The 16,983-nt window shown below is 44.5% G+C and overlaps 1 protein-coding gene across 3 annotated transcripts; it reads left to right on the top strand.

The window, feature by feature from the left end:
- Window positions 1-9,890: 9,890 nt before the first annotated feature.
- Window positions 9,891-15,847, top strand: LOC120683566 (polyamine oxidase 3). Of its 3 annotated transcripts, none has more exons than XM_039965650.1 (11): window positions 9,891-10,095; window positions 10,857-11,175; window positions 13,284-13,396; window positions 13,522-13,610; window positions 13,704-13,817; window positions 13,909-13,996; window positions 14,078-14,163; window positions 14,259-14,361; window positions 14,453-14,550; window positions 14,643-15,072; window positions 15,163-15,847. In XM_039965650.1, the coding sequence occupies exons 2-11, from the start codon at window positions 11,163-11,165 to the stop codon at window positions 15,478-15,480; spliced, it is 1,452 nt and encodes a 483-aa protein (XP_039821584.1). In that variant the 5' UTR covers window positions 9,891-10,095; window positions 10,857-11,162; the 3' UTR covers window positions 15,481-15,847. The 3 variants fall into 3 exon arrangements, with proteins under 3 accessions (XP_039821584.1, XP_039821586.1, XP_039821585.1); XM_039965652.1 differs by having other exon boundaries at window positions 10,857-12,835; XM_039965651.1 differs by lacking the exon at window positions 9,891-10,095 and adding an exon at window positions 10,212-10,758.
- Window positions 15,848-16,983: the final 1,136 nt, after the last annotated feature.

Below are 16,983 nucleotides of genomic sequence, written 5' to 3'. Positions count from 1 at the left end.
ATCTGCCATTGCCATGTCTTTCTACGAGCACTTTACCTCTATTCATTACCTAAAACTAGTTGAGGGCTATGAGATCTGCTTTAAAGATGAGTAAGAAGGGCACTAGATGAATGTTCGGATGCCAACTTAATATAAAACTAATTGTATAAATTGCAATTAGGGGTCTAGACAAATCTATTAAATATAATTATTGCACGATTAGCGAATGAATACTGTAGGAATTAGTGATCAAATTATGGATTAAATAGATTTAATAGATTCGTCTTGTGATTAAGTCACGACTTGTAAAATTAATTTTATAATAAGTCTATGTTTAGTACTCTTAATTGGTGTTTAAACATTTGATGTGATAGGAATGGTGACTTAAACTGAAAAAAAGCAAAGGAGACCTTAGTTTTTTTTAAAATTATTGCATTCCCACGATCGGAACTGACGTTTGGCGGTGGCGCCGTACGGGCACCGGCTTCTTCCCGTCCGTCGATTGCGCTGCCGCCACGGGCGACTTGCGCGCGTGTCCGGCGAGCTCTCAGCCCACAAGCCCCACCGGTCCCCGGGTGCCCGACGGTACGAGCCGTAAAGTACTGCAAGGGAGTCTCGCGGTCATTTTTTTACCTCCTTGACGACAGTCGACAGGTCACAGCTACGGACGACGACGTGACGCCACCACCCTGAACTCTCTACATCTCGCACGTGAGAAATCAGAGCCCTCCGTATCTTCTTCATGTCGCTAAAAATCGTGCACACGCTTCGATCCGTTTATCCGTATTGTTTGTTACGTTCTCGTTGGTCCAGCGTGAAAGGCATGCCACGCAGAATGCCTACCGGCCGGCGTGTCAGTACCTGGCAGCACGGCGGCCGTCCAGTGTGCGTTCCTTTTTCATCTCACTGTACGTCTCGCTGCTGTTGCATACCGATTGGCACGTTTCACCGGCCCGGAAAAGTGCCAAGACGCCAGGCAGGCATGCAAGGCAGTGTAGCGTGCCCCTTGTCCCTGTGCTGGGGAACGAGACGAGGGGCTGAATTGACTCCTGAATAATGACGGGGAACACGTCAGATGATAACTGCACATGCTCATCCGTTTCATAAAACGGAAACTTATTGGGTTTGTTCTGAATCAACCTTTTTTTACTCTGATCAAATCTATAAAAAATATAGCAAGCAACAACTATACTATCCAATATATTCACTATCAACATATATTTTATGATAAATTTTAATAAAATAAATTTGATAATGTAAATATTATTATTTTCTTTATAAATTTGGTTAAAGTTTGTCAAACTTGCTTCCGGACAAATTTAATACGAAATGTAAATAAAACAGAGGGAGTATATAGTAGGCACTGTTGTCCTTCTACTAACAACAACATGCGGAATTTTAAATAACTAGGCAGGTTGACGCGCGATGCGCGTCTATTCGAAAGATATTAACTTGAAAAAATTAATGAAACATAAATTTATATTTTGTTGTACTCAATCCAATATTAAATTTAGATATTTTATGTTATCATAATAGTCATGTAAGCACAATATATTTTTTTTCTTAGAAATCCATTGACTTTTAGGTGTGAGTAAAAATTGCTGACAGACTGACGTATAAAATTAGTGATGAAAGAATAATTGATCCTATTTTTTGAATTTATGCATGGGAAATAAACTATAAAAAGTATTAGAGCGATCGTAGATGAACGTGGTGTAGGAAGTTATTATTTTTATATATAGGAAAAGTTAAATTTATTTTATATTTTCTGTACGAAATCACCATCGGTGTTTTTTTCCAAATGATAGAGGCATCTAATAGTACCGTGGGTCCATTAAGTGGGGCACACTAAATGTGCATGGGTCCCAAATGGTGTGGGCCCCTACTAAGTAGTATACAAACAGTAGGGCTACTATATGTGAACGTAGTATACAAAATTATATTATTTTTTATATAAAAAATAATTAAATATTTTTTATACACGAGCCCAACTAAATAGTACACGGGCCACGCGGGGCCCACTTGAATAGTAGGCGGGCCCACTAAACAATACACGGGCCCAATGAACAGTACCCGGGCCCACGGGGGCCCACTTAAACAGTACGCGTGGGCCCGATGAACAGTGCCGGCCTCCATGTGGGGCCAGAACGAACCGCAGCGCGCCGATTCCTGGCCCTTTAGTATATAGTACTCAATTTGTTAAATATAATACAATTATTCACGTCGTCTGTCATCACTACAAAACAATCGACCTGATGAATATGGAATTCAAAAATACGTGGTATTCCAGCATACTGCTACGTGCTCTCCACACATGCCTCTTTCGCCGTCGCTTTTGTACATGTTGTCGTCATCAATCCCGTGGATGATGGCCCGTCGCCGGAAAGCGAGTTGGAAGAAAGAGATCCTTCGCCGCACAGCTCCCTCGTGCTCGATCGACGGACGATGGCGCCTCCGCCGAGAGCGATGAACAGTGGTGTCACCGGCCACCTCTGCACGAGCCTCTTTCGCCGCGTTAAATCCAGCGCCCCTCAGCTCCCCGCCGGCCGAGCAACGAGCACCGGAGCACGCCGGCCACGGCTTGAGTGGACGTGCAGTGTGTTAGAAATCTAGGCAATTTTTGGTATATTTTAATTCCAAAATTAAATGTATAAACTAGTAATATTTCTATGACTTTAAGGAGTAAAATAAAACATGTGAACATGTTTATACTTATCACACATATAAGCATAAACAATATAAATAACCAAAGTTTCAGGGAGTACCCTAAAGCGGGGCCGTTGCCGGAGGCATTGGCTGCGCTGTTACCAACTGGAGTAGACATCTACTCGGTTGGCCTCAGTCGAAGTAGTCGAACTAAATCGGTGCAGGAAGAAGTTCGCAGTGCAGTCCCACGAACGGTCACCAAGATGTAGTCGACGTAGTCGTTCGGCCACCAGAATGTAGTCGACGTAGTCGTTCGGCTCGTCCACCAGGAAGTAGTCGTACTATCGGGCAAAGCCTTAGTATTTTTGAGCAGTCACGCTAAAGCGTTACCCAAAAACCTGATTGCCCGCCTATCCCGTGCAGGATCTCAAGGCGAGCAAGGTTTCGGAGGCCTGCTCACGCTAATTCTGTGCGCGCAGAAATTAGCGTTGGGGAACTCAGTTGTTGCAACTGGAGAGGGAGAAGAGAGGAGCCGAGTTGCCTCAGTGCTCTGGTGCAGGATGGATGAGGGGAATGGCACTCCTTATATAGTGACTCAGGTGCTCAGGATCGTTGAACCTGGACACCATCAGAGTCATTTAGGTGATGCGGTTATGGCCATTAATTACAAATTTAATTGCACGTTTAATCGCACGATTAATTGCTGTCAACGGCAAAATAGCCATCACATCGCACCGCGCCGCACCGCACCGCACCGCCCGTCCGGCCGGCCGCGCCGCGCCGCGCCTCGCCTCGGCCTCGGCCTCGGCCTCGGCCACGGCCACGGCCACGGCCACGGCCACGGCCCGGCCCGGCTCGGCGAGGCGAGGCGAGCGAGCGCGCGCGCGTGTGGTTCACCGTCCTCCTCTTACCGGCTTCAGAAGTGGTGTACAAGAAGTCCACCTTTTAAGTCGGTTGAGATCCTCCTCAATTCCCGGTATGGAATTAAACATTGATTCCCTAGCATGAATAGTAGGCTTTAAATTCTTTTAATGCTTTAGAATAAATGGGCCAAGCCCATTACTCCAACAATCCCCACCAAGAAATTCAAGCCACACTAGAAATACCCTCATTCTCTCATTGATATACCAGTATTCGACAGAGACTGTTAAGTTGAACTTCCATCTAGGACAAAGGCTACACTTATTCACAACTGTGCAATGGACTATGCCTTGAATTGCCAGTTTTGTGCAAACAAGTTTGACCAGAGCCCTACACTGGTACTAGGCTGCAAAAGCATCCCCGCGGTTTGGAGCTTATAAGTCATACTCCAGGCCCTTCATGAGTTTCTAGAGAATACCCAATTCTTATAGACCATGACCAGTGGTCAAACTCATATAGGTGTGTTCCTTTCAGATGTTCTGTAGGACAACATCTTTGTTTCAAGAAAACAACTCATTTGTTTAAAAGAAACCACCTGGCACACATTAAGGTATAGACTAACCTGCCATACAGATTAGAAGAGAAATGCACCTTATACACGGAATGAGCCCTTTTCACAAAGGTTCTCTTCTCACAGTCAGACTTTAGTTTGTTTCACCATCCTAATTCACGGGATCTCCGATCACATAGGACAGGTTTCCACTATAGAATGACTCACGTGGGTCTCAAGCCCAATTCCATAGATGCATTGTCTATCACATTTCGTGAAAGACCCTTTGTAAACTGATCTGCCAGATTTTTAGCCGTCTGAACATAGTCCAGGGCTATAACTCCGGAGTTTCTCAATTTTCTGACAGATTTCAACCGCCTTTTCACATGTCTAGATGACTTCATGTTATCCTTTGAACTATTCACCTTGACAATTACCGTTTGATTGTCACAGTTCATTAGGATTGCCGGTAACGGTTTTTCAACTATCGGCAAGTCCATAAGGAGCTCACGAAGCCACTCAGCCTCAACAGTGGCGGTATCTAATGCTGTGAGTTCTGCTTCCATAGTTGACCTCGTTAAGATGGTCTGCTTGCAAGACTTCCAGGAAACAGCTCCACCACCAAGTGTAAACACATATCCACTTGTGGTCTTTTTCTCATCAGCATCAGAAATCCAATTTGAATCACTATACCCTTCTAGTACCCTTGGGTACCCGGTGTAGTGAATTCCATAGTTCATTGTCCCCTTCAGATAGCGCATTACTCTTTCAAGACCCTTCCAATGATCATCTCCCGGGTTTGAAACAAACCGGCTCAGTTTGCTTACAGCAAACGAGATGTCAGGTCTTGTAGCGCTTGCTAAATACATTAATGAACCAATGATCTGAGAATATCTCAGCTGATCTCGCATTATCCTTTTGTTCTTTCTAAGAATTAAACTGGCATCATATGGTGTTGAGACAGGTTTATAGTCGCTATAACCAAAGCGACTTAACACCTTCTCCACATAGTGAGACTGTGTAAGAATCACCCCACCATTGATCTCTTTTACCAGCTTTATATTAAGGATAACATCAGCTTCTTCCAGATCCTTCATCTCAAAATTTTGGGATAAAAACTCTTTGACTTCCTTAATCACATTAAGGCTAGTGCCAAAGATCAGTATGTCATCCACATACAAGCACAAAATCACTCCTTCAGCCCCACCATAGCGATAGTACACACATCTGTCAGCTTCGTTCACAACAAAGCCGGCAGAAGTCAAAGTTCTATCAAACTTTTCATGCCAGTGCTTAGGCGCTTGCTTGAGACCATATAAAGATTTTAACAACTTACAAACCATTCCTTCTTGACCCTTTGATACAAACCCATCCGGCTGATCCATATAGATCTCCTCTTCTAACTCTCCATTGAGGAAAGCCGTCTTAACGTCCATCTGATGAACGAGAAGACCATAAGAGGCTGCCAAGGAAAGTAACACTCAAATTGTGGTCAATCGGGCAACTGGTGAATAAGTGTCAAAGAAATCTTCTCCTTCTTTTTGTGTATAACCCTTGGCCACAAGCCTAGCCTTGTACTTTTCAATAGTACCATCTGGCCTAAGCTTTTTCTTGAACACCCAATTGCATCCAACCGGTTTACATCCATAAGGACGTTCAACGACCTCCCAGGTTCCATTAGACATAATAGAATCCATCTCACTCCTTACTGCTTCCTTCCAATAGTCAGCATCAGGAGATGAATATGCCTCTTCAATGGTTCTGGGTGTATCATCTATGAGGTATATAATGAAATCATCACCAAAAGACTTTACAGTCCTTTGTCTCTTGCTCTTTCTCGGAGCATCATTGTTATCCTCCTCAGGATTATCTACAAGTGTATGTTCATTGTGTTCTATCGGCTCAGCAGAGCCATCATCCTTGATGAACTCTTGCCTAGATGAACTTGTTTCATCTCTCATGGGAAAAATGTTTTCAAAAAAATGTAGCATCTCTGGACTCCATTATAGTACCAACATGCATGTCAGGTACTCCAGATTTCACTATTAAAAATCTATATCCAACGCTGTGAATAGCATAACCTAGAAAGATACAATCCACAGTTTTAGGTCCAAGCTTACGTTTCTTGGTTATTGGCACACTCACTTTTACCAAACAACCCCATGTACGTAAGTATGATAGTGTTGGCCTTTTCTTCTCCCATTCCTCGAAAGGAGTTATCTCTTTATTTTTTGTAGGAACATGGTTTAGGACATGACATGCAGTCAATATAGCCTCACCCCACCATTCCTTGGAAAGTCCCGCTGTATCTAACATGGCGTTAACCAAATCCGTTAGAGTGCGGTTCTTTCTTTCGGCAACCCCATTTGACTGAGGTGAATAGGGAGGCGTCCTCTCATGAATAATACCATGTTCCTCGCAGAATAAAGTAAATAAATTTGAGAAATACTCGCCACCACGATCTGACCTAACTCTTTTGATCTTTCTCTCAAGTTGGTTTTCTACTTCAGCTTTATAGATTTTAAAGTAGTGTAAAGCTTCATCTTTTGACTTCAACAAATAGATGTAACAAAATCTAGTACTATCATCAATCAAAGTCATGAAATATTTTTTACCACCTTTTGTCAACACTCCATTCATTTCGCACAAATCGGAATGAATTAATTCTAAGGGTGCCAAGCTCCTTGCCTCCGCGGTCTTATGAGGCTTACGAGTTTGTTTTGATTCAACACATACATGACACTTAGAATTTTTGACAAAAGTGAACTTTGGAATTAAGCTTAAATTAGCTAAGCGCATAATACAACCAAAATTAACGTGACAAAGCCTCGAATGCCAAACATTTGTTTCATCAACGTTAATAACATTGTATGCAATTTTATTACAAACATCTGACAAAGAAAGACGGAACAAACCTCCGCTTTCATAACCTTTTCCAACAAAAGTACCAAATTTAGACAAGATACATTTATTGGACTCAAAGACTAATTTGAAACCATCTCTACACAGTAGAGAGCCGCTGACTAAATTCTTCTTGATGGTGGGGACATGCTGCACGTTCTTCAGCTGCACGGTCTTCCCCGAAGTAAACTTCAGATTTACCGTACCAACACCAAGAACACGCGCATGTGATCCGTTCCCCATCAGCAAGGAGGAAGTCCCGCCGGTCTGGTAAGAAGAGAACAAAGAAGCATCAGCACAAACATGAATATTAGCACCAGTGTCAACCCACCACTCGGGTGAACCAAAGACTGAAAGAACAGTAGGTAATAAATTACCGTACCCCGAAGTTCCTCCAGGCTCGCTAATAACCATGTTGGCGGAGTCGTTGCCTTTGCGGTTCGGACACTTTGCAGCAAAGTGATCCGTACTAGCACACACATAGCAAGCTCCCGTCTTCTTCTTCTTCTTAAAAGTGGTTGTCTTCTTAGTCTTTGGTTGGTTCTGCGGTGGCTTTTTCTTGTTCTTATGGGAGTTGTTCTTCTGAACAAGATTGGCACTTGAAGCACCAACAACTCCTTTCCCACGTATGTCCTTTGCTCTCGCCTTCTCCTCAACATCAAGAGTCCCTATGAGTCCATCTATTGTGAACTCCTGTCTCTTATGTTTTAGAAAAGTAGCAAAGTTCCTCCAAGAAGGTGGCAGCTTAGAGATTATACCTCCAGCCACAAACTTATTGGGTAACACACATGGGGACTCTTTGCTGCAATTTTTGAGATCTTTTGCCAGAGTATGTATTTCATGAGCCTGTTCCACTACAGAACGGTCTTCGACCATCCTGTACTCAAGGAACTGCTCCATGATATACAACTCACTCCCGGCGTCAGATACTCCATATTGAGCCTCAAGAGCATCCCACAAAGCTTTGCCAGTTAGCAGCCGGATATAAGAATCCACCAGGTTATCACCGAGAACACTAATGATCAAGCCTCGAAAGAGGATATCAGCCTCATCGAACGCACTCCCTTCCTCTGGAGAGAATTGTTCAGGCTTACCCTCTTTCACATGGATCACTCTCGATAGTGTTAACCACAGTATAAGCCGCTCTTGCCAACGTTTGTAATTTGAACCATCAAAAGATGATGGTTTGATTGATGCAGCAAAGCTAGATACCGAAAGCCTATTAACATAATCAGGTTTTTGGATTGTTAGAAATCTAGGCAATTTTCGGTATATTTTAATTCCAAAATTAAATGTATAAACTAGCAATATTTCTATGACTTTAAGGAGTAAAATAAAACATGTGAACATGTTTATACTTATCACACATATAAGCATAAACAATATAAATAACCAAAGTTTCAGGGAGTACCCTAAAACGGGGCCGTTGCCGGAGGCATTGGCTGCGCTGTTACCAACTGGAGTAGACATCTACTCGGTTGGCCTCAGTCGAAGTAGTCGAACTAAATCGGTGCAGGAAGAAGTTCGCAGTGCAGTCCCACGAACGGTCACCAAGATGTAGTCGACGTAGTCGTTCGGCCACCAGAATGTAGTCGACGTAGTCGTTCGGCTCGTCCACCAGGAAGTAGTCGTACTATCGGGCAAAGCCTTAGTATTTTTGAGCAGTCACGCTAAAACGTTACCCAAAAACCTGATTGCCCGCCTATCCCGTGCAGGATCTCAAGGCGAGCAAGGTTTCTCAAGGCGAGCAAGGTTTCGGAGGCCTGCTCACGCTAATTCTGTGCGCGCAGAAATTAGCGTTGGGGAACTCAGTTGTTGCAACTGGAGAGGGAGAAGAGAGGAGCCGAGTTGCCTCAGTGCTCTGGTGCAGGATGGATGAGGGGAATGGCACTCCTTATATAGTGACTCAGGTGCTCAGGATCGTTGAACCTGGACACCATCAGAGTCATTTAGGTGATGCGGTTATGGCCATTAATTACAGATTTAATTGCACGTTTAATCGTACGATTAATTGCTGTCAACGGCAAAATAGCCATCGCACCGCTCCGTCCGGCCTCGCCTCGCCTCGGCCACGGCCCGGCGAGGCGAGCGAGCGCGCGTGTGGTTCACCGTCCTCCTCTTACCGGCTTCACAAGTGGTGTACAAGAAGTCCACCTTTTAAGTCGGTTGAGATCCTCCTCAATTCCCGGTACGGAATTAAACATTGATTCCCTAGCATTAATAGTAGGCTTTAAATTTTTTTAATGCTTTAGAATAAATAGCCAACTCCAACACAGTGCGCACTCGCGCGTGGCCACGGCGCCGTGCACGTTTTGTGCACGGGATGCCGTCACGTTCGCTAATCGCTATAAATAACTGAAAAAGACTCTGTGTTACTGCTGTTCATCGTGATGACGTGGAATAATATTTTTTATAGAATGGTGATCGTGTAGTGGAATGTCATGTCACAAATTAAGCTAGATCGGTGAGCTTTGTCTGCAGCGATCGCTCTTTAGCAGCTCAGCTCAGCTCCTAATCCCGGACGCATTTTGCCTAATAAGCTTCGCCCCCCCCCCCCCATCATGCGCGCTCTCCTCCACTAACACACTCTAAGCTCCGAATATTGTTCACAATTACCAGAAGTTTATATTTATAAAACATTTATAAAAAAAATACGCATGTAGAAAACCTTATGCGCATTTTGGAAACATATTTACACCTTCTGCCAGAATGCATGAACAAAGTGTTCTTGTTGTTGGCAAGGAAATAAATAAATAAAATATCGGGCAACGCGTGTCCAGGCACCTCGCGCATCAGGGCCGTCAGAACCTGATCAGACGCTCGAAAATCCCCCAGGTTTGGTGGGGGCGGCGGGGCGGGCCCCGGCGGCCGGCCACCCCGAATGGCGGGTAAGGTGACCTGGTGGTGCACGGTACCCTCCCTCGCCGTCCAACGAAGCTATAAATTCCGCCCAATCGCCGCACCCGCACCGGCCCATCCAAACGCGAAAAAGCTCCCCCAAACGGAAGGAGGAGCAGCAGCAGACAGGACGACTCCTCCCTCTCCCTCTCCGTCTCCGAATCCCCCGCAATCCTCCCCAGTTCTCCGGCCCCGGGCAAGTCTCTACCGAGTGTGCCTCGATCCGATTGGTGGACGGAGTCCCGAACCGAGGTTTCAAGGTGGGTGGTGTCTCGTGATTTCCCCGAGGAGTCTGCGCCTTGCGTCGCGTGATTTTAGCCTGGTTTTCGGGGAGAAAAAGGACGGGTTTATTTTGTTTATTTTGTTTTTGGGCTCTAGCTCTATTCCTCGCACTATGCGAGATTAGACGAACCCATCGCACAAGCCTTCTTCTACCTCCGCCCCAACCTCCGGCTTCGCACAGCCATCCTCCGCCCCGGCCGCCGCACCGCCCGCCCACAACTCGCCGCCGCCGCGACCTTTTGCTCGCCCTCGCCGCCGGCCACCGCCGCCGCTCCAGCCTTCAAGTCCAGTGGCGACGGAGCCTGCCCACTCCAGTAATCCGAAACCCTAGAGCTCCGTAGCCTCCCGCCACTACCCACCCTCGGGACCCGGCAACCCCCCTTCCCTAACCCCGACGCCCCCGTCGCCGAGCTCGAGGTTGAAGAAACAATCCACGCTCTTCTGCGATGGGTCGGCGAGCGCTTGCATATGCGATGAATTGAAATCGCGTAGCTCCCTGATTGCTCGATCGCCCTTGGCGATTTGGTGGGATTCCGTGTCGGTTCCCGCGGGTAGCGTGGTGAATTTCGTATTTGCTCGCTCAGATTGCTTCAGAGGAACACGCTTTCCCCCTCCAAGATCACCGCAAATCCTTCGATTTGGTAGCGGCTTTTGCCCGTCGCGAAGCGTTTCTGTATAATACAAGCGTTGAGATAACTTTTGGGATGAACTAACTGTGTAGAATCCTCTGATTCTGCAGTGTTGCCTGCCTCGCCGGAGTTTTCCTCTTACCCGCAATCGAATCGGCTCACAAGTTCATGGGATCGGCGGGATACTGGAAAGTTGCGTGAGATCGACGAGCGGGAACCGTGAATTCCTAGGAGGGCTGCGGCGATCAGGCTGCACGGCTGCATGAACTGTTTCGAGAACCTGGGACTCAACTCGAACTCGAACCACTACGTCGCCTGCCTCCTCATCTTCCTGCTGCATTTTTCCCCTCAGTTGTTAAATCCGTCAAATTCTAATTCAAGTAGTACTCGTCAAAGAGAAGAACAGAGCTGCACAGATGGCGAACAACAGTAAGTTTCTCACTTCTCCGGGAGCTCTCTTAGAATTTTGGGCTTATAGTTGACAGATGGTTTTCCCCCCCAATTTTAAGCTTTCGTTGGCAAAAGGAAAATATATCCTCTATCAATGTGAATTGCTAAGGCTACTCGTTAAGAATCAATATGTAGAATTTTAATTGCTTGTGAATCTGTTCTTGTTTATTATATGAGATGATGTTTGTTGGGCAGTTGAAGTGTTGATTAGGTATACATTTGGTGGATCACATGCCCTTTATGGAAATTTTGTGGCAAATTCGAATTTCTCCACCTCAACTTAGCTTCTGATCTTGGTTTAAAAAAACTTCTTTTGATAACCCAAAAGATTCGAGGTTCCTATGGTTGTTGGGAGGTGCTGCATGGACCCGATGAAAGGGTCATGAACCATAAAGTCCCATATTCATTTGTCGGTGGTAGGAAGGGAAAAAATAAAGAATATTAATAGCTGTCCACACTTTACACTCATTATATATACCAATATATCACGCAAGAGGGGACCAACCCAACCACTTGGAAGGTTCTAGGATTTGACATGTCCATGTGTATTTGTAGACGTGTTCTTTTTTAAATAATGTGGATTGAAGAGACCTTGGATCAGTAAATAATTGCTCTGACAAGCCTACCATTGGTCTTACAACACAGGAATTTTAGTTAATATTGACTTGCAACAAAATCTGATTACAGGAAAAGCATATACTGTGAAGTGATTCTGTGTTCCTGTTAAGTGCCATGCTTTATTCCATGCATACGGGATCCACATCATTGTCATGCATACAGACATGGGTAGACTAGTCTATGATGATGTTGGCTAGTGAATGCGGTTTGTTTAATTGTTCACTGTCCTCCGGTGCTGCAATTTGCATGTAGTTGATACATTCTCGGTACAGATATGCTTGGTGGCCATTAAAGGGGCTGTTTTTTAGTGTCCTGAGCATATCCCATACAGGGGTTTCTGCCAGTGTTTTCTACTACAATCCTACCAGGTACCTTGTAAAGCCAAGGCAAACATTAGCCACAAGACACATGCTTCTTTCCACAACAACAACAACAACATAGCCTTTTTTCCCAAGCAAGTTGGGGTAGGCTAGAGATGAAACCCGAAAGAAATAAGTTCAAGGTTCAGGCACATTGATAGCTAGTCTCCAAGCGCTCCTATCCAAAGCTATCTCTTTAGAGATGTTCCAATCCTTAAGGTCTCTCTTAACCGACACATGCTTCTTTCCCTTTAGATTAATTGCCCATGTCTCATCCAAATGCAAACTAGAAGAGCGTACCTATGACTAATGATCTTGTGTCCTGTACTCATGTCCATGTAGTGCCCCTTATGACCCGCTTGTGGTTGTAGATGATTATGCTATACTTGAATGGACAATCTATAGTTTCTAATTTATATGCTATGAAAATGTTGGAAGAGTCAAGAGTGGCATGCTAGCATCCACAATTAATAGACTGAGAACACTACTCAAGCCTCACCTAAATTTGGAGGGATACGCGAAAATCTTAAATTGTCCTGTATTACCTCACCATCATTGTTCTGAGACAGGGGAACATGCCTCACTACTAACCTCCATGGTGGAGGGGGGTAGAGGAGGGTTGATGTGAGAAGAACAGGCGATATCGGCAATTTCACCACTTGGTAGGCTTCTTTTATGTTACTTCTAACTGGTCTTTTTATCATTTGGAGGTAGAAACTTCCCCTTTCTGCTCTACGGAGGAAACTATCTGTCTTAACGCAGAACCCCAATAGACAAGCAGCCATCCAATTGTGCATCAAATACTGTAGAAAATTGAACCTGAACATGTCTGCATGTCATCCAAATGGAGATGAGAATGTTTCTTAAGTTTCTTATATGGATGTAGTCAGAAAAGCAGAGGCCATCCACCTTTATTCCTTGTGGTTTATGTGTCCAAATGGTGGTACTTCTGGAATAATGAATTTTACTAGAAATGTATTTGAAACTTATTTCTCCTTATCAATATGTGATAAATATATGTAAACTTAATGAACATATTTTATACTTAAACATGTTATTTCCTGTGTTACTCTTACTGAGATAAAACATTCTATTTGGCCTTCGCATCAGGTTCATATGGTGAAAATGTTAGGAGAAAGTCCCACACACCATCTGCAATTGTTATTGGTGGTGGATTCGCAGGGCTTGCTGCTGCTGATGCGCTCAGGAATGCTTCATTCCAGGTATTGTTTAATGTTAATTATGGTCATGTTCTCACATTGGTGGTGCAGTGGCGACCTTTGTATTTCTTTGTCGAAAATGACATGACCCTTTTATGATGCATTTCAATTGTTGTGATGCATTCCAGGTTATTCTTCTGGAATCCCGTGATAGGATAGGTGGCAGAGTTCACACCGACTACTCTTTTGGGTTTCCTGTCGATTTGGGAGCATCTTGGTGAGTTCCATTTTTTTCTTTTTAACTTCCAACAGAAGTTTATTTGAAGGAATGTTATGAACAGTTTTCTCTTCATCTTTTTTTATAAATCAGGCTTCATGGCGTCTGTGAAGAAAATCCCTTAGCACCAATAATTGGAAGGCTTGGACTTCCATTGTATCGCACGAGTGGAGATGATTCTGTTCTGTTTGATCATGATTTGGAGAGGTAGAGCTTTGCATCTGGGTTGTTTTATAAATACTTTGAGAGATGATGGAACTGAATGATGGGAGCTAACTTGTTCTATTGCCCTTTTCAGTTATGCACTCTACGACACTAACGGGCATCAAGTACCACAGGAGTTAGTAGAAAAGATAGGGAAGGTGTTTGAGACCATACTGGAAGAGGTATTCCTCTCAATCAGTGGTGCGCTGGTGCCTGTTGATTTTAGGTAGTTTCTTTTATCTGATTTATCCACCCCTGTGCAGACTGGCAAATTGAGGGAACAAACCAATGAAGATATGTCTATTGCAAAAGCCATTGCAATTGTTATGGATAAAAATCCGCATTTGAGGTTTGTACTATCCAATTTCTGCCTTTCTCCAGTGGTTAGCACAAACATACTCGTCACTTTAACTGTGTTCTTTGTATGTTTACACTTCACAACAGGCAAGAAGGGATTGCTCATGAAGTTCTTCAATGGTATTTGTGCCGTATGGAAGGTTGGTTTGCTACTGACGCTGATTCAATATCACTAAAGGGTTGGGACCAGGTATGTTTCCCCCTTAGTAGCTGTAGCGGCCAGTATGCTTGCACGTGATGAAATTGCTGTGCTTTATGTATGACACGTTTATGGGGTGCAGGAGGTGCTGCTTCCAGGTGGCCATGGCCTCATGGTTCGTGGATATCGTCCGGTTATAAATACCCTGGCAAAAGGCTTAGATATACGCCTCAACCATAAGTATGCATATGTCATTTTCTTATTCATTGGCTTAGCAATTGTTAAAGTTTTATGTGCCATTCCTTCAGTACCGATCCTTCTATTTTCTTTAGGGTTGTTGAAATTGTTCGCCACAGGAACAGGGTAGAGGTTACTGTAAGCAGTGGCAAAACATTTGTTGCTGATGCTGCAGTAGTTGCTGTTCCTTTGGGTGTTCTGAAAGCAAATACTATTAAATTTGAGCCGAGACTGCCAGAGTGGAAGGACGAAGCAGTAAGAGAACTTTCAGTTGGAATTGAGAACAAAATTGTTCTTCACTTCAGCCAGGTTTTCTGGCCTAACGTGGAGTTCCTTGGGGTCGTTTCCTCCAGCACGTATGGATGTAGCTATTTCCTTAACCTTCACAAGGCAACAGGCTACCCTGTTCTCGTTTACATGCCTGCTGGTCGCCTTGCTCATGACATTGAAAAGATGTCTGATGAGGTAGCTTCCCAATTTGCCTTCTCCCAGTTGAAGAAGATCCTTCCCAATGCAGGGGAGCCGGTTAGTTTGTGAACATTATCCTCAATTGCAACAATTAAAGAATCCTGCTAGAGCATTTCTAACAGCCATGTTTCTCAAAATTTGTTGCAGATAAATTACTTGGTGTCACACTGGGGCTCGGATGAGAACACACTTGGTTCCTACACGTTTGACGGAGTGAATAAGCCCCGTGACCTGTACGAGAAGCTGCGCATCCCTGTGGACAACCTGTTCTTTGCAGGAGAGGCCACAAGTGTCAAGTACACTGGCACAGTGCACGGCGCCTTCTCCACTGGTCTCATGGCAGCTGAGGAGTGCAAGATGCGGGTTCTGGAGCGGTTCAGGGAGCTGGACATGCTGGAGATGTGCCACCCTGCCATGGGCGAGGACAGCCCTGTCTCTGTCCCACTGCTCATCTCTCGGCTCTAAGCGGATCAGCAGTTGTTTATGGTATTAGCACCTGCGAGAATGTCGGACATCCCACTGATTGCTCAAGGGAGGCAGTACAAGGAGAAAGAATCTCCTCTTGCTTCTCCTCTGCATGAGGCATGTGTTGACATCACTTGTGCGGTGTGCTGTATTAATCTTATCTGTTTGGGAACCCTTATGTATATTGGGGTCTGTTTGATCAAGTTACACGAGCTATCGGGGCCATCTTTATAGAAGCTGCCTTATGTATGATGAACACTGTGATACACATGTTTGGAGTGAAGTGGTTGATTGGCTGATATCTCTCTGCCACCCATTGCTGGCTCTGAGGTCAGATGATATGTTTGAACTTGCCATTTTTGTTGTACATTGGATTGCTAAAGCTTATTTGTCATTTATTTCTATACATGCATGCATTCTGCATTCTCCAGTACCAGCTGGAATTAGTTGGGACTTGGTTATGATGGCAGGTTAAGCTAATTCCTAAAGTTGAAGTATGTACATGGATGCATATAAAAAAAGGCAAATCATGTACGCTGGGTTAAATCTTTGGAAAAAGTTCTTTTTTTAGGAGGAAGTTCAGTGCTGATAAAAAGCCTCGTGTCGAAAAAAAACAACAGAAATGTCTGGATGTGCAGTCAATAGAAGGCGATAGAAGAATAGAGAGGTAAAGTGGGCTTGGCGCATCACATGGAAGTCTACATGTACTCAACGGAACATGTCCAATGTCTCGGCTTATTACAAGTATGCCTCCGAATCTGAGTTGTCAAGAAAAAGGACGTCCAGTCTAAATCGGATATCCTGAAGCTGGCAACTTCCTGATCACAGCTTGTTTCTGGGAGCAATGGACTTCCAGCAATAGCTACTGATATTGACTGATCACTATTCATGACAACTTAACCCTTTTCTCCCTTGATGTACAAGAATCCGGTTTTTATCACACTGCGCGCCTACTGGGTTACAGGCGTTCGATGTCATCACGTCTACTTCCAAACGTATGGCCATGGGTTGCCCGCTAATCCTGAACATGCCAATTGGCCACCAACCAAATGTACCATCACCGTTTTTATGCACGTACTGCTCTTAGAAATGACATCTACTGTTTAGTGAGTCTGGATTACCAGCTGCTACAAGTTTTCATGTGGATGGAAATTAACGGATATGAAGCAGGCAAAGGAAAAAAAATTGACATGATTAGATCTCAAACATTTGAACATGGACACTCCATAACTGTGTTCTAGGTGTTCAGAAGATTTGGCCAATCCTTTGGAAAATGACGCGCACGCAAGCAGCCTGGCGATACAGTACGGAAGGCCACCAATCCACCGGCTAGAGGCGAGCAGTGTCCAAATCCCAAAGGGCAGTTGCAGTTACAGTTACATAGGGACAGGGTAACTCCTTGCAATTAATCCCCAAAAGCAGTTGAAAGCAGCCTTGCCCTCGCCATGAGGATACCTCGCTAGACCAGTCTATCAGAAATTCAGAAAGAATCAGGGACCGAAT

This window comes from Panicum virgatum, chromosome 7N (genome assembly GCF_016808335.1).
Source record: "Panicum virgatum strain AP13 chromosome 7N, P.virgatum_v5, whole genome shotgun sequence".
In the NCBI taxonomy this organism is placed as follows: Eukaryota; Viridiplantae; Streptophyta; class Magnoliopsida; order Poales; family Poaceae; genus Panicum; species Panicum virgatum.
This window is presented reverse-complemented; position numbering and strand designations above follow the sequence as displayed.